The sequence below is a fragment of the Bos indicus genome, chromosome 2 (genome assembly GCF_029378745.1).
Source record: "Bos indicus isolate NIAB-ARS_2022 breed Sahiwal x Tharparkar chromosome 2, NIAB-ARS_B.indTharparkar_mat_pri_1.0, whole genome shotgun sequence".
Classification (NCBI taxonomy): Eukaryota; Metazoa; Chordata; class Mammalia; order Artiodactyla; family Bovidae; genus Bos; species Bos indicus.
The window spans coordinates 30,259,758-30,285,091 of record NC_091761.1 but is presented as its reverse complement, the minus strand read 5'-3'; the positions used below and the strand labels follow the sequence as shown (position 1 = coordinate 30,285,091).

General features: G+C 34.4%; 1 protein-coding gene across 3 annotated transcripts in view; it reads right to left on the bottom strand.

The window, feature by feature from the left end:
• The window catches only part of SCN1A (sodium voltage-gated channel alpha subunit 1), a 183,095-nt gene that overhangs the window by 4,953 nt on the left and 152,808 nt on the right, over nt 1-25,334 (bottom strand). For 2 of the 3 annotated variants that reach the window (XM_019971663.2, XM_070803859.1), the window contains 9 exons: nt 22,715-22,835; nt 21,822-21,976; nt 19,957-20,130; nt 15,787-15,909; nt 8,455-8,736; nt 6,125-6,178; nt 3,999-4,136; nt 2,039-2,143; nt 154-424 (listed from right to left, as the gene is read on the bottom strand). In XM_019971663.2, the coding sequence (XP_019827222.1) occupies nt 154-424; nt 2,039-2,143; nt 3,999-4,136; nt 6,125-6,178; nt 8,455-8,736; nt 15,787-15,909; nt 19,957-20,130; nt 21,822-21,976; nt 22,715-22,835 (1,423 nt within the window). The remainder of the gene's footprint in view (nt 1-153; nt 425-2,038; nt 2,144-3,998; nt 4,137-6,124; nt 6,179-8,454; nt 8,737-15,786; nt 15,910-19,956; nt 20,131-21,821; nt 21,977-22,714; nt 22,836-25,334) is intronic. The other variant, XM_070803866.1, reaches the window with a different exon arrangement.

The window sequence follows — 25,334 nt, the reverse complement described above, 5'->3', positions numbered from 1 at the left end:
GTATAGCAGGAGCTTAATTTTGTAAGAAAGACAAACACATCTGAATGAAAAACATCAGAATTTTCACAGTGGTTTTCTCTGAGTGATCAGATGACTTCTAAATTAAATGTGATTGCTCTTTTATTGAGCTAAAAGGCTTGAAATACTTCTTACCTACTATGGAGAGAATGACCACCACAAAATCAAAGATATTCCAGCCTATGGTAAAATAGTAATGGCGGAGGGAGATGAGCTTCAGCACACACTCCCCAGTGAACAGCACAATGAACACCAAGTTGATGCGGGACAAAATGCTAGTCACATAGTCGCTCTGGTCGTCGGTTTCCACCATCATGGTGACCATGTTGAGACAGATAAGAATCATGATGCTGATGTCAAAAACTTGTCTGGTGACGAAGTCAAAGACCATTCCTTGGAATTTGTTCTGTAGAGAAACAGAAAAGCTTTTAGGGACAGAGGAGTTTCCCTCTACACATGAACTTCTATATAAGTAGTTTCTGTACTGACTGTCTAGGATTGTACCGAAGAACCACTGGCTCTGAATTTCGTGAAAGATGGTGTGTATCACATTTAAGTTTTTAAATTTAGTTATCCAAATTACTATTTACCAAAATATATTCCACAGAATAACAATCCCTTGTCAAAAAGGGACTTCTGATAAGAAACACTGCATACTATTACACACTACTCTGAGAGGCCACACACAGCTATAACATTATGCGTTTAAAGTCCCTGTGTGGCAATATTGATGTTCTTCCACCAAACAGTCTTTGCTGATATTGTCACACACAGAATGCTGAGTCTACACAGGGATAATCAAACCGGAAGACATTCCTTATGCTTTGATGTCAAAAATTCATGGCGCTTTTCACTGATCTGTGATTTTGCCACTGTCATTTATTGCAGGCCATTGTCTGACCCACTTGGGCTTCTCTTGACCCACTTGGGCTTCTCTTGACCCACTTGGGCTCAGCTGGTAAAGAATCCACCTGCAATGTGGGATACCTGGGTTAGATCCCTGGGTTGGGAAGATTCCCTGAAGAAGGGAAAGGCTACCCACTCCAGTATTCTTGCTTAGACAATTCCATGGACTGTATAGTCCACAGGGTTGCAAAGAATCAGACATGATGGAGGGACTTTCAATTTCACTTCACTTTCACTGTCTGACCCACTTTCCTAGGCCACTGAGGAACTTTGAGGATATCTTCTGTCTTCCATTTTTCCTACACATAATTGACTCATTTCTACTTTCAGTGTTAAGCCTTCACAGAGGACAGCATATGTTTTTTTTATCATTCTCAAGAAAGCAAGTGTGGGCTAGCACAATATGAATATGAATGTTCATTAACATTTTATTCCCCAGTACACCCCAGGGGTTGCTTTAACCTCACATGTCATCATCATAAAAATCAACACAATGTGGGATAAGGCTCTCTATTTCATAGCAGTTGTTTCATTGGTTGTCATGGAAACATGACACCTATTTCTTATCATCATGAATTGTACTTATTGGCTCTGACTTCTGTAGACATTAGTAATTTCTAACTTTATAGCCATATATATGAATATTAGATACTAGAAGTCTTTTCATCTCCAAAATACTTGGTACCTCTAATGAAAAATAAAATGGAAGTAAGGTATTATTTCACTTAACAGTTCATCAACTTGTTTATCAGGAACCCTATCAAAGATTTACTTCTCTATATGCATGACTCAGCAACTACTCTTGAGTTACATGATCAAATTTCTTGTGCACATAACACTGCCTATGTGTCTTTTGGCTTTTCATTTCGATTCTAGTTGTATAATTCTAATTGACTTGACAATAAAGGTACATTTTCTGTTTCCTCTTTTTCCTTTTGGCCTCTTCCTGTAAAAAATTATTTTACCATTACCATAAAATGTGTGAATTAATGATGCTCTAAAAGTGGGAGAAATCTTTGCTGCTAGAAATGTTAGCTGCTATCTCTTCTGTGAGAAAAACTAGGCAAATTTTTGTTTTTGTACATTTTCCCCCATATCATTTGGTATTTCTTACTCCTGGTCGAGGTATAGGCTTTTGTGGCTTTTTTGATCCTAATTTTTTCATTGCATTATAGTATTTCTTCTGTTCTTCTGTCATAAAGATGTCTTGACCTCCAAAGTATAGAAAAGAAAAATAAAAACTGGTTAAAACTGTGTACCTTCCTTCTTTCAATGTTAAACTTAGAAAAGGGACCATTAAAAAAGGAAACACAAAATTCAACCAATTAGCATTATTTGCCTAGGATTTTAAATTGAAAAATTAAAACTAGTTTTAGATACTATAATCTTATTTATTTCAATCATCCAAAATTGACTTTATGATTTTTATTATTATTTTATGGAGGAAAACAATCCCACAAACTGAGAGGTTAAGTATTTTACCCAAGACTGTAAACTCAGGAAGTAGTACTATTTGGTTCACTGAGTCACTAAATACTTGGTTCCTTACACTAGACACACTGTCTTTCAGAATTTTCAGACAATGATTTTCTTATTCATATGTAGCAAAGAGTTAAAGTAGGTATATTGCGTGATGGTTTCGAGTTACTCATAAAGAGCCACTGTCACTCTGCCAAGAATTGGAACAAAAGGCTAGAAAGGAAACTGGGGAAGTTGGTAGAAGAGTTAGGGGAAAAGTCAAAGTCATAAGTTTGGCAGGTATGTGACAGGCCAGTAGTTACAGACAACTGGAATTCAGGCTAATAAGTGAAATGAAATAGCTTGATAATGATGACAGAGTAATATTAGTAATAACAAAGGAGGGCATGTTCTATAGTGAAAGAGCCTCATACAATGGAAGCAATTATATAATAGGAAAACAGACTGAACAAATGAGATGAAGGGTCAGTACATGAAGGAAGAAATATAAATGGCAAAAAATAGCCCTTGAAAGCATATTCAAACCTACTAATAATAAAAGACATGAAAATGAAAATTAAATACAATTTTCATATATCAAATACCAAGTATCAAAAAACAGAGAGAATGCTTGATGCTAGTGTATCAGTGGTGACCTGAGCACAGCCATATTGGTACTATGAGTAGGAAAGCAAAACACTTTACTCTGGAAATTTATCTTAAAGAAATCATTAAAGGCTCCAGTTTTTTTGGCACAAAGAGTTTTGACCAGGCACTATTTAATCCTTAAAGGTTAAAAATAACCTATATCATCAGTCTACTTGGAAATGGTTAAGTAAATTATGATAATGTATATATGAAGGATTAAAAAGGGAAATATATATGTTAAGTCAAAAATAATTTATAATTATAGATAAAATAATTTCAGTAATAAGAATGTGTGTAGAAAAAGTTTATACAGCAAAACATAAAATGTGAATAATGGTTATTCCTGAGTAAAGATATTTCTTTACTTTCTATTTTATGATAATGTACATATATAATTAGATAATAAGTGGGCTTTATAAATGATACTAATTAATAAAGAACTTTCAATTCAAAGCTAGAACTGATAGCTTATAATTAATATCAGGGAGAATGAAGTGGGAATATATAGATGGAGCCAATAAAGAATTTTAAAGTGTGAAAAGAAGCACCAGAAGAAGCTTACATCTCATGTATAATTTGTTGCATTCTAAAGGTTTTTGTTGGACAATATATTTTAAGGGGAGATGTCATAGGGATAAACAATAAGCTGAGTCTGGGAAAGAGGTATATGTCTGGGTTCTCTTCCAGTTCTTTTTTAGTTATTTTTTTTTTTCAAAAGAGAAAATGTGGTCCCTGAAGTTTGTTTGTTTTTATTTAAAGAGGAGATTTTGTGAGCCTATGCACAGAAATAAGGAACACAGTCATTCTTGGCAAAGACATGGGCAGTGAATGGCAGAGAGGAAGCATGCAAAAAATAGATTGTAATATATAATCCCATTTGGTTTCTGAGTTAAAGTACTCATTTGGTATTGAAAGCCCTCCAAATGATTTATTATCTTGGTGGGAGAGAAAATATTAGAAATACTTATCTTCTTTTTTTGCTGGTTGAAATTATCTATGATGACACCAATAAACAGGTTCAAGGTGAAGAAGGACCCAAAGATGATGAAAATAACAAAGTAAAGATACATGTATAGACTTTCCTCATACTTAGGCTGGAGTTCCACCTACCAAAGGAGAATACTTTTTAGACGTTATAATACATTTGATGCTGGAAGTAATTGTTGCTTTTTCATGAGAATAGATAATAAAATTTTTAGTAATACTTAAGCAGTACTTTTATTTCTTATAAATCAGCTACTTCTAAAAATAATCTCTGAAATTAGCCTTTAGGATAATTTTTTAAGTAAAAAAGGAGGTGTTATGTAAAAAAATACCATAAAATGATTTAGAAATTATTTTTTTTCTAACTACAAATACAACCAATATGTTGCCATTTGAACAGTAGTATACTAAATTTGGCAATTTTTAACATACTACATTTTTATAATTTAAAAATTACTAGTGAAAACATTTTACATCAGTAAATATGTATAGATTATGTTTAGAAATAATCATTCCTGATGTGTGAATTTATTTAGCAAACAATTTAGTTATTTATTTATTTAGATGTTTGACATCTAAATAAATAGGCAGTTTGACACTGCCTATAACAGTGTAACAGTCACTGAAATTTTCAGATTAAGTAGACATTAACTGGCACTAGTGGTAAGGAACCTGCCTGCCAATGCTGGAGACATTAAAGACTTGGGTTCTATCCCTGGGTTGGGAATATCCCCTGGAGAAGGGCATGGCAACCCACTCCAGTATTCTTGCCTGGAAAATCCCATGGACAGAGGAGACTGGTGGGCTACAGTCCATAGGATTGCGAAGAGTCAGATCCAACTGAAGGGGACTTAGCATCCAACTGGACATGCCATCTGCTAAATCCTCAACCAGTAATTTAATCTCTAGAGTGTACTCATGAGAAATAAGCATTTGAGCTTTAACTTAGCATGTAACAAAGACATAAATGAGTCACTATAAGACAATGCCCTAATATATTCATGTCCTCCTAAAGATATTAGAGTTAAAAACCAACCAAACACACAAAACAAAATAACAAAGTAAAATAACTCTGGAGGATATCAGGAAGGTACTCAACACAAAACTAGAATCATTTATGGAAAATGTATATCAGGAAAGATAAAAGGGAGCTTCTTAGGTCAGTTTAAAGATTATGGGGGCAAAGGTCATCCATCATGTTTATAGGCTAAACAGATGGGACCTAAGAATGGAAAGATAAAGAGAAAATACTAAATTGTACAAAATTTGAAGAGCAGATTTGGAATGAGCATGGATTTTAATTCTTCTTGAAGTCTAAAAAAGGCTGTAGTAGGAAAAATCAAAAAAGTAGGTCTTAGGTGATAGAAACTTAAAGGAAACTGTTGATCATAGAAATGATAACAGTCTGTAAAGGCTCCAGTAAATTTATGGATCATATAAAGGGCGCTTCCCAGATGGCTCAGTGGTAAAGAATCCGCCTACAACACAGGAGACACAGATTCATTTCCTGGGTCAGGAAGATCCCCTGGAGAAGAGAAGGGCAACCACTCCAATATTCTTGCCTGGAGAATCCCATGGACAGAGGAGCCTGGTGGGCTACAGTCCATAGGGTCACAAAGAGTCAGACACGACTGAAGTGACTGAGCACAGTGTATCATCACATAAAGGAATGGATTTTAAAGTGACTGTTACAGAAATCTTACACTGCCTAGACAACATCCTTTACTTGTCCAATATGGAGGGTAAACTACGGATAGCAATCATATATTTCTTCACATTTGTTTTATCATGCCAAAATTATTAATGAGTATGTAATTGATAGATTGAAAGGAAACAAAATAGAAAAATAGTCAATAGAAGGATATTTGTTAGTTGTTAAATATATGACTGTGTTACTTTCGTTGCACTTCTGTTTTGATATATCTTAGTAAGATTTCTGATAAATACTGCTATATGCGTGCATACTACTGCTATACTTGAGTCTTGAATCATACTTTTTCTTTTTAAAAAATCATTGTAAAATCATTCCATTTAGCTGCTATGCTCCGTTAAATTATTTTTAATGTCTAATCAAAATTGTGAAAAGACTTAGAATGTAAAGAATACTTACATTTCTGGAATCAACTGCTGCATACATTATATCCATCCATCCCTTAAATGTGGCCTATTAAAAAGGACATGCATGTTTTATTTTGGGGTAAAAGTAATTCAGACCCAATATTTAATAAATATCCTTACTGATACATTTCTTTAAAAGGAACATTTTAAAAATATATCTCAAAACAAATTTTACATGGATTTTGGACCAACAATATCTCAGTAAGTCTCTTCATTTCTACACCATATAATGAATAGAATGGTCCTTTGATATATCCTCCTGCTTGACAACCAACTGACAAATACTTTTCAGTTCTTTAGTTAATGGAATCATGCAGTTTAAAGTGCTATCAAGATTTGGTGGAATACTTTTAGAAAGTCTTACAAATGCCAACACATTTAGTAATGTTCATAGCAGCAAAACAACTACGTCTTAGACCTGATGATCATCCACTAACACCTATCTACAGGGTGATCAAAGTGACTGAAAGCTTACAATTTCTCTTGATTGTAACACTCTAAAGATCATACAGGTATCCAAAAGTCAGTTGCAGCTAACATTTTAAGAATTTTGAAGCGTAACATCAGAAATAATCCTATCTTCCACTTTCTTTTCTGCAACTTTTGATGAGAGTGAGTTAATTTGGGTAAGAAAAGTGAAAATAGTACAGTAGACACTTGGTATTCCAAGTGTAATAATTTATAGTAACTTGATACTTGTTCTAGAATATGAGTTTTGAACACTATGGACCTGAGAGGATTATTCCTTAGTCAGAAAGTCTATCAAAAAGCTTTTAGCATCTGTATCTTAACACATCTTTGTTTTTGTAACACTAACACTTATGAAGTGGTAGATGTCATGGGAAGAAAGTCAAGTATGGGTGCTTGCGATGGCAATGAAGAAAAAGTAAAGACTCTTAGCTAGAAAATAGAACTTATTTGTCTATCAAAGAGGGAAATTTTGAATGTGTCAATGGCTGAGGTCAATGACAGAACAAGTTCATTATATACTAGGTACAAAAGCAGTAAAAGGTGATTCAAGGAACCATTTCAATGAATTGCTAACCAACAGAGAGATGATTCTGTATATATAGCCAAGTGTAAATCAGTACTCTGGTAGCAGAATTTATTTACTGGCTTTGTGCAGCATCTTTACCCTAGCATTTTAAGGGATTGCTTGAAATTTTCAATTTTTCTTTCTCAATTTTATGGAGGAAGTGATATATATTAGTGATATTTACAAGTGTGGTTATCAGTTAAGGGTTAGGGTAAGTGCCCAAGGAAATACCATCATGTGTCTACTATAATATTCAAAGAAATCATACTTGTCCAAATATTAAAAATCTCTATTTTAATTCCATGAACATTTAGAATAAATCAAAAACATCTACAAGAGAAGTAAGAATTTCTAACAAGAAGGTAGAGAGAACTTGCAAAAGAGCCATAGTACTCTGAAAGAGATGCAGGAGGATTTTGATCAGTGCAAGCTTGTTTGCTTGCTTAATCTCCTGGTTGAACAGTTGGAAACACAACCCTGGTGAAATAAAATAGATTTCTGCCCTAAGGACTATAGAACTACAGGAACAAATTTATGCAGGTTTTTTTTTTTTAATATGAGTTTTCAGTGGCCAAAATAGAACAGTATTTTTACAATGTTTTTCAAATACTCTGGACTCTTTTTATCCACTGCTTTGTGATGCAGCTGCGGTCAGAAGCTGCATCAAATGAAAATGTTCAAGAGGCTACCATCTTTTATATTTTTATACATTGTGAATGGTTTTTCAGTCTTAGAGACCCAGTAGTGAAAACATTAATATTTAGAGGAAAAAAAGACTTCTATAATTGTACTAAAGGCCATTTGCGATGGGATAACAGCTGCTTGTGTTTCATTTCTGTTTCTGAGTGCTATCTGGTATTATTCCATTTCACTATGAGGAGCTAATCCTAAAGCCTAAATATCATTCCCCAATCTTCAATCCAAATGATATAACTCAGTAGCAATTAATTCTCACCAATTTGTTACAATCCAGTCAGGTGTGTTTAGGGTGTGTGTTTGAGGGGAGGGGGTGATCCATCAGTGAACCAAGCTTTCCAATTGCAATAGGAAAAATATTAGCAAATTTGTTGATTTAGTCATCAATTTGTTCATATGAGAAACTGTGTCTGCACTGTTTAAATATACTGACACTTCCACCCATCTGGGCTCATAAACGTACTAATAAATCAAAATGAGAAAAAAGGATATATAAATTTTCTTCTTAGTACTACACAACAGCTGTATGTCATCACTTTGTTATTATTCTAGACAATAAACACATTTCAGAGAAAAGAGTGTTCACTTACAACTTGAAGCAAAGAGAGATACCCAAATCCTACATTATCAAAGTTTACTTTCACATTTTTCCATCGGGCAGTCTCATTTCTTTCTATTAGTATTAGGCAATCTGAATGATTATTCACTTCGCTGATGTCAAACATGTCACCAGTTGTGGTGTTAACACAGTGGTAGAATTTGCCAGCAAACAAATTTACGCCCATGATGCTGAAAATTAGCCAGAATATAAGACAAACCAGAAGTACATTCATGATGGATGGAATTGCTCCTAAAAGGGCATTCACAACCACCTAATACACAAATGGAAAAAAAGAAAAGTCAGAATTCTTGTTGGTTAAAAGAAAAAACATTATCCCCCTAGTAATATTTAGTGATTCTATTTTTTTTAAATATCAAGACTATTCTAAGATATTTAAAAGCAAAATAAAGTCTTAAAATGAAATATATTCTTTCATAAGCATACATTTAGAGAAATGAATATAGATAATATAACAAAGATAAAAAGTTTTTTAAAAGAGAGGAGAAAGTACTAAAAGTTTAAAGGGAAAACAAAAGCAGAGGAATTTGCTGCCAGATGAAGCCATAAAATTTGTTTATTAGAAAAAGAGAAGTAAGAAATCCTACCAGAGAAGATTAACTCATTAAACAAAGCAATATATTAAAGAATGAAACTAAAATATTGGGGCAAGAGTTGATTTGATTGACTGATATATTTTAATAAACTAAAAAAATTCAGGTGTATAAATATAAAAATATTATTAAATACCTAAATAATTTTGTCCTTAATTATTCATGCATCACTATGACTAATAATAATTTTGGCATAAGAAGCAAGACAATTTAGCATCATGTATTTCATTAGATCATCACATAGCTTATTTCAAGCTCCAGTCATATCAGTTGTTTCATTTACTGAGTTTAATTTGATAAACTTATTTTAAATGAAACATAGTAGAAATCAGTTTCTTAGGAAAATAAGAAAAGGAGAGATGCCATATTTGGGGTGATAGTGCCCAAATCTGATGTGATTACATCAAGTTCTGTGCTAAATAATTATCTACTTTTTTTTTTTTTTTAAATGGAAGCATTTTTGCCCTTTTTATCTTTATTCCTGGACCATACGTTAAAAATCTGTTTTATTTAGCAACACTGTAGGGATGACTGTCTTTGCTTCCTTCTCTATAGTTCCCTTTGGAGATACACATGAATAGCTAAGAGAGAAAGACAGGCCCTAATATGCTCCTAAGTAGCAGATGATGCCTCAGACTTGAACATTCACAGCTAAATTGAATTCTACCTGTGTACTTCTATCATTCTTGTCAACTTGATCTAAAAGAAACAACAGGCATCAAAATATCTTCTACCTGCCATTTGATACCAATGTGTTTTCAGAAAAAATTTTTGACTGTCTGAAAACAAGAATAGATGAGGCAATTCCTTATGCTTCTGAGCTGTGTTTAAAGTCTATCAAGAACTCTAGGCCTTCTGGAATTACAATACAGTGTGATAAGTGGGCCAAAGGAAGTAAAAACCATTAATGACAAAGAAGGGAATGAGAATGAAACAATGAAGTCAGCTGAGTTATCTAGGCAGATCCAGATGATGTGAGCTATGCAAGCCTACCAAGCTGACACATGGCCCTTCACCTTATCTCATGGGGCCATCTGTATTAATACAATTGAATGAATAAGTCTTTATTTTATACTTCACTTTAAATGTGTGGATACACTTAGATTTCTTTGGATTCAAGATTTGAAAGCTGAAATCAAGTTTTTATTCCTCTCCTTTTCCAAATATTTTGCCTACCATCCAGATTAAAAAGCTGCTTCTACTGTGTATACACAAAGCACACATTAAAATAAGCTTTTATTTTAAAACCTACACCAGCCAGCTTAGGCCATGAGCAGAACACTGATTACCTATACCTATTTCTTGAATTCTTTTCATATCCATCTGCAGGTCCCACATTTTTCTTCAAAACTGTTCTCACCTTTCTCACTTCTCCATCTTCACGATCGCCATCTAGTTCTGACACCTGTTACTACCAACTTGTACTACTGTCTTCCAATTGTCTCTTTCTTTTAATTCATGTAAGATGAATTAATTTTCTTCAACTCTCATTTAAAGTTATTTAATGACTTTCCACTGATTATCACGTATTTGCCTTACCTTGATGTTCAAATCACTCCTCAATCTACATGTCTAGTTTTAACTTCACTAGCTACCTAGCCTTCATGCCAATCCAACTAATGTAGTCACCATATGCTAATAACATACCAGAGAATTGAGACACCATTTCCTCTGAAATTCCTTGTCCAATTCCTCCCCTTCTGAAACACTTTTCTTCTCACTAGCTGTATTTCAAGCAGTACTTTTGGCATGCAGCCTCACTTCCACTCAGTTTAGCCTCCAAGATAGAGATGTTTCCTCTTTTGAATTGAAAAATCAGAATTCTAGTACTGGACAGGACTATAGAGATACTTTACTACTGCATTCTCATTTGGCAAATGAGAAAAATGAGCAAAGCCAGCTTCAGTTCAGAATGTAGACTATGAGTGGCATCTAGTGCTTCTTCCACCCCACTGCACTGATTGTCCCTGGGGTCGCTCCTCCTTATCTGCTACCCAGACTGCTCTGCACTAGAGTTAATTGCATTCCCGTAATTTTGACAGATGGTAGGCTTTTTCTTTACTTCAGATAAAAAAATATATTTGTGAATTCTCCAAGGCTTTGAGTACTTTGAATATAGGACTATAAAAATGGTGATTGAATGAATGAAGTAAAGGTTAGCTTAGTATTTATTGATCAAAACAAATTTTAAATGTTATTTCTAGATATAGGAATGAGAATAAAGAACTGTACACAAAAGATGTGAGGTTAGCTAATAAGTCTGAGGGGTCTCCTTTGAAACTGGGGATTAGATTTGCATTCAAATTAACTCTATGTAATACGGGACACAAGCAAGTGCTCTGCAGTAGCATGTTTCAAGATACATTTACAATGTTTGCATACATTTGGTACAGAGAAATGGTTTATTTTTATAAGATAAAAGGACTTACTCTACAGAGATCCATCTATTCTTAAAATTTCATTAAATTAGACAATGAAGGATGTGAGAAAGGACTCACATCCCAAGAGCCCCAAGCCCTCTCTTGGTTCAGCACAGAGAGAGGTGTGTTAACTCCTTTCTGGTTCCAGGGAACTGCAGTAATTCGTTTCCAGGTGGTGAAGGCACTAGGCAGAACTGGACTAATCAACTGGAAAGAATAGACTGAGGTTTCAGGCTGCATCAAAGAGGTGTAGAAGAAAGGAACTATCTTAATGAATTAACACCAGAGGTGCTTCTCCTCACAACCATTTTGCACAGCATCATCCTATAGAATTTCTGTATTTTAGCACAACTCACTGTTATAGAAACTGTCTCTGGTTCGTTATCTCCTTTTTAAGTAAATCAACACAAAGCGAGAAATTGACAGTTAAAAATGCAAATTAATGTTGGGAATTTTGATACATGCAGAAATGTCCTCTTGCCTAAATAAATTGTCTTTGAACTTCAAATCAATACTACTCGTGGATTCTACTGCTTCTTTAATCAAAATACTGAAAAGACTGTGAATAAAAATCAAAAGTAGGCAAAGTAGAAGTCACCCCTTTTAAAGTATGAAGAAAAGTATAAAATCTTTTAAAAACCTAATGTCTTCATTTGTGTTGTGGGATTTACTTAAGGTAATTATTATTGAGAGATAAGATATATCAATTATCCAAACAAAAATTCTAACTTTTTCTCTCCCTCAGAAATAACTATCATCCTTGCACATTATCCCAAACTTTAAGAATCAACAAAATGTGGGGCTTCCCAGGTAGCTCACTGGTTAAGAACCTGCCTGCTAATGCAGGAGAAACAGGAGATGTGGGTTTGATCCCTGGGTGGGGAAGATTCCCTGGAAGAGGAAATACACCAGTATTCTTGCCTGGGAAATCCCATGGGCAGAGGAGACTAGTGAGCTACAGTCCACGGGCTCGCAAACAGCCAGACACCACTGAGCACAGCACAGCGGTAGCAGATGCATTTTTATCTAGGCGTTCACTGTGCTGTCTTCTCAGACACTAAGAGGTTAGCTGGGAGTGATGTATTCTATGAAGTCAGTCTATGCATTAAATACTACCTTAATACACATGATATTTTATTTCTAGGTGGGTGTTCTTGTCTGTATAATTCAAATAAGTAGATCGTTTCAAATTTACGTTTCCTATTTAAAACACAAATCACATTTGCTCAGTCAACTCTAGTTTAATATGTTTTTGTTTTTTTGCATTTGGAAAATAATCCCTATAAACTTACACTTAATAAAACATGAGAATGATCATACAATCAATTCCAGTCTTTGAAACCTGGGATTTTTACACTCCAGCATCTGCTCACACAGATCAACAAGGCAAGAAGCCACTGTTGGTAACTTGATATTAATTTTCAGGACTCAGACCAATGTAGAAAATAGCAAGGTCCTTTTAAATGACCCAAAGAGCATCATTCAACTTGACAAGTTAAAAATTTTATTCAACCATTCTGAACCAGGGTCCCCCCCCATCACCAATCAGATAAATAATCTCCCCATAAATGGAACTCGATATACACACATCTAATCAGATTCAGTGAAACTTAATAAGGATATCAACAGCTGGGCTTCAAATCCACAGAGGGTAAATTCACAAAAGGTATTTTTCTCAAAAGAAAAGTTAAGGCAATTGAAAATAGGGGATTAGAATGTAAATATTGTATTTTTTTACTGTGGTACAATGGTACCCCTCCCAACCCCTCCCTCATCCCACTACACAAAGTCACAGTGAAAGGATGAAAGGAAGCAAAAGGGGTAATACAGTACCCATAATAAAGGGCTGAGGGGCGGAACCAGCGCTCCACCCCATCCAAGTTGGAGCAAGATTATCCTATACAAAATAGAAATATATAGTTTGTTATTAGTTAGAAATCTGATATGACAGAACAATTGGTGTTACTTTTTGTATATGATGCTCTCTGTCTGTTTCCCTATCAATCAAGACTTGAGTTCTTTTGAAAAAAAAGAAGATATTTAAGATTTCCTAGATAAGGAAATTGAAAATACAAAATGTATTTTACTCAAGTTATTCATGACATCAATTCACTCAGTTCAATTTTACAAGTTGAAAAATTTGGACTGGAAATTTGAAATACAATAAATGTTTCAAAGCTGTCAGCCAGAAATGTGCATAGAACATGCAAAACATAAAGGGCAAAGTGATGATAATTTATTTCTCACTTTCTAACTTCTTATCAAGCACTATACAACATGCTTTACTTGGTAATATTGCATTAAAGCACATGCTTTGAAAAAGCGAGAAAACAACGAAAATAAAATGAGTCTGATTTACGCTTTGACATAGCCATTGTGATTTTATGCTACTAGGGAAAAGAATAAAATGAGAGTTTCTGAATATATTCAAATCTCACTTCTAAATTATAATCGTCATTATTATTTCCATCCTTACCAGCATATATGTTTATATTTTTAACAAAGTCAAAAATTCCAAACACCAGAAACAAACACACACAAATAGAATCAATAATCAGGTTACTTTGTCTTTACAATGCCAAATACATGTTGAAACCATCAGCCATTTTAGGGTTGTATACATGCTGTCGTTATGAGGCAAGAACTATATATTCATAAATGTGATAATTTAAATGATGAGTTCATCTCCTATCAGTATCTATAATGAGTTTGTGTTTTTCAAACTTCAAGTTTCAAAAACTGGCCTCCCCTACAGCATAAAAAACATTATTGATCAAAATTATAGAGAAGGTCCTTTCTATAAAAATTAAAGGCCCACAGGGCCAGTATTGTTTCGGAAGTAAGGTGTTAAATATGAAAATGTCTGGCCTTTGGATTCATGGATTTAATCAATTTATAAAAGGTCAAACCTGAAATAATTATAAGAGCCTCAAATCTTTAGAACTGTCCAGATTTCAGAAAACTTTTCAAATGTGCATGCATGCTAAGTGGCTTCAGTCATACTCAAATCTTTGCGACCCTATGGACTTGTATACAGCCCATCAGGCTCATCTGTCCGTGGGGATTCTCCAGGCAAGAATAGTGGATGGGTCACCACTCCCTTCTCCAGGGGGTCTTCCCAACCCAGGGATCGAACCCAGGTCTTAAGTCTCCTGCATTGGCAGTTGAGTTCTTTACCAGGAGCACCACCTGAGAAGCCCCTTTTCAAATGTGCTGCTGCTGCTGCTGCTAAGTTGCTTCAGTCATGTCCGACTCTGTGCGACCCCATAGACAGCAGCCCACCAGGATCCCTCGTCCCTGGGAGTCTCAAATGTGACTTCCAATCAAATGTTTTTAAAAAACAAAAAAATCCTTTCAAGTAGAATATATATAAATGATATTTTTCTCTATTTTAAGTGGAAAATAAACTTTATTTTCACATATCCTGAAGAGAATTTCAGTAACATTTTAGTAAAAATGTGAGGATCTCATAAGACTGGTGGCTCAGATGGCAAAGAGTCTACCTGCAATGCGGACCTGGGTTCTATCCCTGGGTTCAGAAGATCCCCTGGAGAAGGGAATGGCAACCCACTCCTGTATTCTTGCCTGAAGAATCCCATGGGCAGAGGAGTCTCGTAGGCTGCAGTCCATAAGGTCACACAGATTTGGACATGACTAAAGCAACTTAGCACTTATATATAATCTTAAAGTTGATATTACTGTTTATATAAATTAAGATTAATACAGTTACAGGTTGAGGTTATATTAATATAACTTTTTGAAAACTTTGAAATTCAGTTAACTTTTAATATCTACCCTTGAACATTTAAATAAGGCTAACTTTGGCATTGTACAGACAAAATTTTGACAACTTAAATTTTTTTCTTTTATATTTAGGCATGATTCATATTATTTTCAGTAAAACTCATTAAACACAGTTTAGACCCTCACAAATGAGAACCACATGATGTAGGATTTATTTTAGTTGATTATTATCATCATCACGACACATAGTACTTTAATATTGCATCTGCTTTTTTGTGTACAGGTTTGCAAGGAAACTCCCAAAATGGATTAAGAAATAAAGTCATTTTGATAAATGAGCACAGCAGATAAATGATATTATATCATTTCAAAGGAGGCCTAAGTTCTCTTGCATATCACCTAGAAGTAAATATGCAACAGATAAAAAGATAAAGTAGCAATTTTGCAAGGATTTGCCATTCCTTTTGCATGCATGAGTTTTCCTTTTTTAAAATTTAGTTTAATTTTGGCTATATACAATACTTCATGTTCTTTCATGGTTCTTACCCTCATCCCTTCAAATCGTGATAAGGCTCTTAGAGGTCTCAGAGCTCTTAGTGTCCTGAGAGATTTGATGGCACCAAGTTCTGAGTAACCCAAGGCATTTGCTGTTAAACTGACCAATGAAACCTGAAAGCATACAAAAATAAATGAATAAAGATAGAATTATTGCCATTCAATATGTAGTATTATATAACACAATTATAATTTATTACAATTTTATTTTATTGAAGTATGGTGGCTCAGATGGCAAAGAATCTACCTGTAATGAAGGAGACCTGGGTTCTAGCTCTGGGTTGGGAAGATCCCCTGGAGACTGGAATAGCTACCCACTCCAGTATTGCCTGGAGAATTCCGTGGACAGAGGAGCCTGGCAGGCTACAGTCCATGATTACAAAGAGTCAGAAAAGAGTGAGTGACTAACACTTCCACACATAGTTGAATTGAAATGTTGTAACAATTAACAGTTTTTATTTATAATTATTCAGAAGATAAATGCTTACATGTTTTTAGTAAACCACTTAAAATTTTAAGGAAATATTTTTAGTTTGATACAAAGAAAGTAGCTTTCATGATGTTATTTAAAGCTAGTTAAATAAAAAACAATAAATGTCATGTGATTTATTAATCCCTCAAGTAGTTAGAAAACCTAAATAAAAACTGATTTTCAAAAGGAAGAAAGCCAGGTACAAGAAAATGTCATTGATCATCCTTCCTTTATTAAGTTGCTGCTGAATTTAGAGATTTGCCAATGGCTAGTAATAAAATGTAAAAACTGCGATGGTATCAGAAAAGGCAAGCAATCGCTCAGTCGTGTCTGACTCTTTACAATCCCATGGATTGTAGTCTACCAGGCTTCTCTGTCCATGGGATTTTCCAGGCAAGAGTACTGGAGTGGGTTGCCATTTCCTTCTCCAGGGGATCTTCCTGACCCAGGGATTGAACCCAGGTCTTCTGCATTACAGGTAGATGCTTACCCTCTGAGCCACCAGGGAAGCCCAGTAATAAAATGTAAAAACTTAGATTGTATCAGAAAAGGCAAGCAATCTCTATCCTGTGTTGGTTGGTATTTTCAATTAATGATAATTGATACCCTCAGAAATTAATGCACTAAGTCACATTGCTTTGAGGTTGATTTTTTGACATTGATTTTTTTGGTGTCTTGCTAATATTTTGTGTTTTCACTTGCCTAAAGTTTATTTCTATATAAATAATGTAACTTAAAAGTAATTTAATCATGAAATTTACTCAAATTTTTAATACTAATTTAGAGCCTCCTGTCATGGTACTTGACCCCAAATGGCTAGTCAATATTTATTAAATAAACTAAATTTCAGTTGCCTGAAATATGCAATAACTAAGAAATAAAATTTTAGGTGTCTAATTCTTTAAACAAAGACCAAAACTCTGTATCCAAATAGAATTTCTTTGGTTTGAGAATAGAATATTAGATCGTTTCAAATAAACTAAACACTATTTTTGCAAAATTATCTATATTTTAGTGTATTAAGTTGGCGCTTTTTACTTTACTTGAGATGTGGTATAATTCCTTTTGTCTTTTTTTTAGAGTGATACACTGATCCTTAATAAATAATTAAAATAGAACCTTGAAAAATGAAAGTATTATTGTTGCAAAACTACAAAATTCTCTATAGAATTATTTTCCTAAACTATTTTGGAAATGGCTATTAAAAACCAACTTACAATAACAAAATCATTATTCTTCCACTAAAAAGTTCAGACATGTAATAAGTATAATAAAGAAAAATAAAGCTTAGAAATTTTCAAAAAGTTTAAATTACATTTAGATTTAAAGCCTAATTTGAAAGTTTTTTAAGAGTTCAAATATGAAATAACTTCTAGTGTTTGAAATATCAATAGCAGAAACTTTTTTCTCTTTGTGAAATGCTGAAGCAATTATTCATTTGAGGTTTCTTTTTTTAATTGAAGTATAGTTGATTTCAGTATTCTATTAGTTTCAAGTTTACAACATAGTAGCTCAAAATCTTTATAGATTATATTCCATTTAAAGTTATTATAAGTATAGGCTACATTCCCTGTGCTATACAATATATCCTTGTGAGTGACTTACTTTATACATAGTGGTTTGTACTCTTTATCCTCTACCCCATCTCAGCCCTCCCCCATTCTCTCTCCTCTCTGGTAACCACTAATTTGTTCTCTACAGCTGTGACATCTGTTTCTATTTTGTTATATTCACTAGTTTGCTTTATTGTGTAGATTTCACATTTAAGTGATAACATACAGCACTTGTCTAACTTATTTCACTAAGCATAACAAATTCCAGGTCTATTCACATTGTTACATATAGCAAAAATCTCATTCTTTTTTATGGCTGAGTACTATTCTATTTGGGAGAAGGCAATGGCACCCCACTCCAGTACTCTTGCCTGGCAAATCCCATGGACCGAGGAGCCTGGTGGGCTGCAGTCCATGGGGTCGCTAGGAGTCGGACACGACTGAACGACTTCACTTTGACTTTTCACTTTCATGCATTGGAGAAGGAAATGGCAACCCACTCCAGTGTTCTTGCCTGGAGAATCCCAGGGATGGGGGAGCCTGGTGGGCTCCCGTCTATGGGGTCGCACAGAGTCGGACACGACTGAAGCGACTTAGCAGTAGCAGTATTCTATTTAGCCGTATTATAAACCTTCTTTATCAATTCATCTCTTGATGGATACTTAAGCTGCCTCCACATCTTGGTGATTGCAAATAATACTGCTATGAACATTGGGGTGCATGTACCTTTTTAAATTAATGTTTTCATTTTCTCCAGATCTATACCCAGGAGTGGAATTTCTGGGTCATATGGTAGTTCTGTTTTTAGTTTTTTGCAGAACCTCCATTCTGTTTGCTACAGTGACTGCACCAATTTACATTCCCACCAACAGTGTAAAGTTGTTCCCTTTTCTCCATATTTTTTATTTGTGGCCCTTTTGATGATAGCCTGACAGGTGTGAGGTCATATCTCATTGTGGTTTGGATCTTCATTTCCCTGATGATTAGTGATACCGAGCATCTTTTCATGTTCCTATTGCCCATATGGATTTCCTCTTCGGAAAAATGTCTATTCACTTCTTCTGCCCATTTTCTAATTGGGATGTTTGCTTTTTGATGTTGAGTTGTATGAGCTATTTATGTATGTAGAATATGAGCGACTTATCACTCTTTTGAGGTTTTTTTCCCTAATTTACTCATTTCATAGTAACATTAAGCTTTTCAAATAGCTCTGGATTTGCCTCTGTTCAACAGAATTAAAGAGATATTGCATGGCTCTTAGTTCTACAAATACTTTCCATAAGAAAATTGAGTAGTTCTGCTGGATTATCATTTTAGGAGAATAAAATGCCTATGAAGTCTGTGGTATTTTGAAAAGACATTTTTAAAGCTGAAAATATGCCAAACATAAAGCATGATGTTTGCCTTTAACAAATCTCAAAGACAGCTACTTGCTTTGGGCTGATGAAGTATTAATTGTTGAATACACCAACTCTGTGAAGGGCTGTTGGTATATTATGGGCTTGCCGTAAATCTAGTTATATTCTAGAGTAAGTCCCATCACTGCATGAAGTAGAGTTTTTGCACTATTCCCCATACATCTTACTTTCTATAATTTAGTTACAAGCTATATAATCTACTCTTTAAAAATATCCTTTATGAAAATCAAAAAGAATTTTTAAAAAATTGACGGTAGCTTCCACCATCATCACTGGCTTGTTTGTGTACTGAGTGCCTCTAACTCTTATGTACTAATATGATCACTTTATAGTGTCAGGAGCCAAGTAACTTAGTGGCACACAAAATCAATGGTGGGGCTGGGATTCAAACTCAACTCTGTTTGAATCATAATATTAACAAAAGTAACTTAAAAATCATATCCTATTTCACCATTCTCTCTACAAACTTCTGATGTTTTTCCCCCAGCTTTTTATCTTAGATAACCACCATAAATCCCATCCTCCCAATGCTAAATCAGTACTAAATTAGCTTATTTATTACAAAAACTACACTATTATTCAGTGAATTAGTTTAGTGTCTATTAAGTAGCATATCCTGTCAACATAACAGAGTGATCAAAGAGTCACTGTTTTGGAATTAGTTTATAAATAAGACAAATTACCTTGAATGAAAGACAAAAATATGGAGGATACTTACATCAACAATTAAGAAGTCTAGCCAACACCAGGCATTGGTGAAATATGTTTGATAGCCATATGCCACCCATTTTAGAAGCATTTCCAGAATGAAAATGTAAGTGAAAACCTTGTCAGCATATTCCAACATTGTTTTGATTGTCTTTCGCTGGTCAATATATATATCCTCAAATGCCTATAAAGAAAAGTTATGCATTTTAGTTTTCTGAAACTTTTATTCTACAGCTATTATAGGCTGTTTTCCCTGATTACATAGTTTTTCCTGATTTTCATATACATAAAATGACATTTCATTGGAATAGGAGGGTAGAGGAAAAGTATCTATTGATTTTTTTTCTTTCTTTCAAAGATCTTTTAATGAATCAGGAGAAAAATTATGCTCTCTATTGATCTAACTAAAAGGAAGAAATAAAAGCATTAAGTCTAAGGAATTAAAGTGACCTGTTCAGGAAATAGTTCTTGATGTCACATCTTGATGCTGGTATCCCAACTTGAAGATATTTATTCTCTTTGTTTCATATCTTTTGCCTCCTCCTGTTAGCCTCTTTATTTTTTCCACAGAAAGGAGGTTGAAGAAATAAAAAGGCTTATATTTTTCATAAAGCAGAAATTATAATTGATCAATACATCACCTAATTTTACTATACAGTTGAGTTCATTTGTCCCCTTCGTTTTGTTGACAGTTTATGTTTATCAGCAAAGATATGGTGTAACAAAGATGGTAGGATGAAATTCCTTCTCATTTAGACTATAATATGTGTTCTTCTTCTAATATGAACCTCAATGATACTTTATATCTGAGTCTATATTCATTTAAATGGTGAAAAAAACTATTTCCTATCTAAAGTAGCATGTAGATAAAATTTATTTCATCAGAGAAATATGCAGAAAAATATAGGCCTGTGCTAGAATTATACATTTTTAAGTTAAATAAACCTAAGTTATTGTGTTTCAGTTAAGTACTGTATCATCTTTCCATCTGTGTCTGTCTGTTTACATCTATTTTATGGCTTAAGTAGTCTATTTGTGTTAGCATTTTCTTAAAGTGCTGTCTATGTGCTATACTTTACATTTTTGTACATGATTTTTATATAAATAGAAATTGATTCTGATGAAATGAACACCTTTATATAGAGAGAAACCAATGCTTAAATGATTACTTAGGCACACTGCCCAGTATTTATTGTTACCAATATTCACTGGTTTTGGAGTAACAAGAGAACACTGGATGCATTTCAAAAGGGACAGAGAAGTGGTCCCTAAGGACTTATCAACTGTCCATAAGGAGTTAATAATAATATAACTCATAAACAAAATTCATCAGACCATAGAAATTATATTAATATATATACCAACCACAGGACTTTCTTTAACTACTCTGTATTATCATGCTTACTTTGTTGTTAAAACATGAGTAATTAAATACTCATGTCCTTTGGTTATCATGAATAAATTAGAGGGACAAATTTTCCGGGTTACTTAATAATAAATGAAAATTAATAACTAGTTAATTAGAAATGTATGTGTACATAATAAAATAAATGCAGAGCTGCATAGTTATACATTGTCTATAGTCTGGAAGATATGAAGTGGTGTTACTAAAAGTGCCCTGGAGATAGGTAGAAAGATATGAGTGGATGGGTGGGTGGATGGATGGACATAGTGATGTACGCATGTTTAAGGAAGAAGTCATAAATAGAGATAACAGTTCTGGGGTTATCAAACAGAGATTAACAGCTGATTCCATGGAAATGGAAATAGCTCCATTGGATAGTAAAAGAATGAAACAGAAAGGATTAATAAGTCATCAGTATTAGGTGATTCTAAAACTTAGTATTATGGCACTTTTGCTTAATATTCACTCACCAGTGCACCACTACTAAGGAGAATCATGAAAACAATGAAGGTCTCAAACCAGTTATGTTCAACTATTCGGAAACACGTTCTTCTCAGATTCCACCATTGTTTTCCTCTCCCTTCTTCCACACTGATTTGACAACATTTGAATCTTTGCACACAGCCTGCAAATATAATGTTCAAACAGGAGCAGATAAATAACTTCTCCTGCTTCAGTGATACCCTTTGGCATGTTCTGGATTCATTTTCTCATGACTATTGCCATCTCCATCTTGCTGGGCTAACTGTAAGTCTAGGGTAGTAGGAACACATGCATTAGCAATGTGAAATTGTGAAAACTATTCAGCCCCTTATTTCCATGGGAAATACTAATCATGGAGAAAACAAAGCAGTAAGTATGGATTTATTGTCCATACTGCACCAGACTCAACTAGGTACTGTGCAGGGATCAGGAATAGGGCAGTGCTTATTTCCTGTTCCCCCCAAGTATTGGAAACTGCTGTTTTCATGGAGAAAAATATGCTTGCAATTCATTTGATAATAATATAAAAATTATTTTTAAAGCAAATGTTGTGTATGAGAATTTTGACTAATGTTTAAGATGCTGACTTCCTGCAAAATCACCATTTTATCTGAAAAATTATAAATTAGTCACTCATTCTGACTACATTAAATGATCTTTTCTCCATGTTCATGGTGCCTTACACATGGTAGGTATAACCAAAATATAATGAGAGATTTTACATATGTTAGCTTATTAGAAGTAATTAAAATAGATTGACTACAATGTACTACTCTATTCTGAGTTATCCATTTTGGATGATCAACAGCTTTAAAAAAAGAAAATAAAAAACAACTGCACTCTATAAATGTAAGGTTAACACGAAGGTCATTTTTTTTACCTTCAGTGAAACAGGCTTCAGGTTCAAGGGTTTCCTCGGGTTCCACCACAGGCTGTTCCTCGGCAGGTGCTCCAATGTCTACAGTGCTACCTTCAGATGAACTACTGCTTTCATTAAGCTTCTGACCGTGAGATGGACATAAAAAGTAAATCACTTTAATTTGGTCACTAAGAAATAGTCTAGCAAGAATACTATGAACTGATTTTAGATTCCCCTTGAAACAAAGAGATTTTTAAGATTAGAGCAAAAGAGTGACTGAATAAGAGGAAGAAATAAGAAAATAATCTATGGAAATAAGAGTATATAAGGTATATTAAGATTCTTATATATAAGATATATAAGATTATATACGGTATATATATATTTTTTTTTTAATTTTATTTTATTTTTAAACTTTACATAATTGTATTAGTTTTGCCAAATATCAAAATGAATCCACCACAGGTATACATGTGTTCCCCATCCTGAACCCTCCTCCCTCCTCCCTCCCCATACCATCCCTCTGGGTCGTCCCAGTGCACTAGCCCCAAGCATCCAGTATCGTGCATCGAACCTGGACTGGCAACTCGTTTCTTACATGATATTAGGTATAAGAAAATAATCATTCACCATAATCTGCAGAGTATGAAATCAGACTGCTATATTTTGAAGTTACAAATGGCTGGCATTGAAACATGTAAGGTGTCATGTGGGAAACGAGTTGCCAGTCCAGGTTCGATGCACGATACTGGATACTTGGGGCTGGTGCACTGGGACAACCCAGAGGGATGGTATGGGGAGGGAGGAGGGAGGAGGGTTCAGGATGGGGAACACATGTATACCTGTGGCGGATTCATTTTGATATTTGGCAAAACTAATACAATTATGTAAAGTTTAAAAATAAAATAAAATTAGAAAAAAAAATCTTTACATTAAAAAAAAAAATATGTACTAAGCAAACTGTCTTATGAATTAGAAAAGAGCCAAAAGGAAGGTTGAGGGAGGAGGAGTTCGTATAATTGCTATCGTTTTAGAGATGATAAAACTAAGGCTTAGACAGGTTAAGTAACTTGTCTAATTTCATATAACCAGTAAATGAGAAAACCAAGATTTGAATTATTCCTGAGCCCAATGTCCATGCCCTGCCTTCTGTGCACAATAAGAGAAACAGTATATTCACATGCTTATAATTCTATCCATTTAAAAGTGAAAATAATCCATAGGAAAAATCCCAAGGTGAGTCTAACAGTTGAAGAGAATCTACAATTCAATCTTGAAGTGACACAAAAACAAAAACATCTATCCATAATGTAAACCAATAATGGAATTTTACAATGATATAAATAGTCAGTGTCTTCATGGAAATAATTTCATCAGATGCAAAAAAACTAACCTTTGGGTAGTTGTAGACATGAGTTCCCGTTTAATCTTTGTCTACAGTAATTCTTCCAAATGAATTATACACTTGTTAGAAAGCAAATGGCATAATAGTAACTTAAGTACAAGCAATAATAAAATATTTTGGTATAATATTACTTTAATTCAGAGAAATTTTTTACAAAAAACTACTTGAAAAGTCTTTAAAATTTTGAGGCAAATCCTGTTCTTGCTTATCATAGTTCTTCACACATAGTGCCAAATATCAGACTCCATAACAAACTTTGTATCCATTAGTAAATATCATTATTGGTCACCCAGACTTCAGTTTTTTAATTAGCAACTGTGAGTACTAAGATGAAAAGATGTGAACCTAATAATATAAAATAAATTTGTTTATGTCTCTTGATTGCCGCACTAAATATCCTCCTCTGCTGTGTCCTGCCTGTGTTGTTGTTCAGTCGCTCAGTCATGTCTGACTCCCTGTGACCCCATGGACTGCAGCATGCCAGGCTTCCCTGTCCATCACCAACTTCCAGAGCTTGCTCAAACCATAGAGCTGGTGATGCCATCCAACCATCTCATCCTCTGTCGTCCCCTTCTCCTCCTGCCCTCAACCTTTCCCAGCATCAGGGTCTTTTCCAATGAGTCAGTTCTTAGCATCAGGTGACCAAAGTATTGGAGCTTCAGCTTCAGCATCAGTCTTTCCAGTGAATATTCAGGGTTGATTTCCTTTAGGATTGACTGGTTTGATCTCCTTGCAGTTCAAGGGACTCTCAAAAAAGCATCAGTTCTTCAGAGCTCAGACTTCTGTATGGTCCAACTCTCACATTCATACATGACTACTAGAAAAACCATAGCTTTGACTATATAGACCTTTGTTGGCAAAGTGATGTCTCTGCTTTTTAATATGCTATGTCTTGCCTAGATGATGATAAAATAAATCGATACTTTTTTTTCTTGGTGTATAGTTACTCCAGGTCTTACTGGGTCATACTTTCTTCAGATGAGAGCTATTGCCAGTATATTCATCTTTATTCTCAAGATGGGCAAAATAAAGGACAGAATGGTATGGACATAACAGAGGCAGAAGATATTAAGAAGAGGTGGCAAGAAGACACAGAAGAAATGTACAAAAAAAGGTCTTAATGATCCAGATAATCACAGTCGTATGATCATTCACCTCGAGCCAGACATCCTGGAGTGTGAAGTTAAGTGGGCCTGAGGAAGCATCATGATGAATAAAGCTAGTGGAGGTGATGGA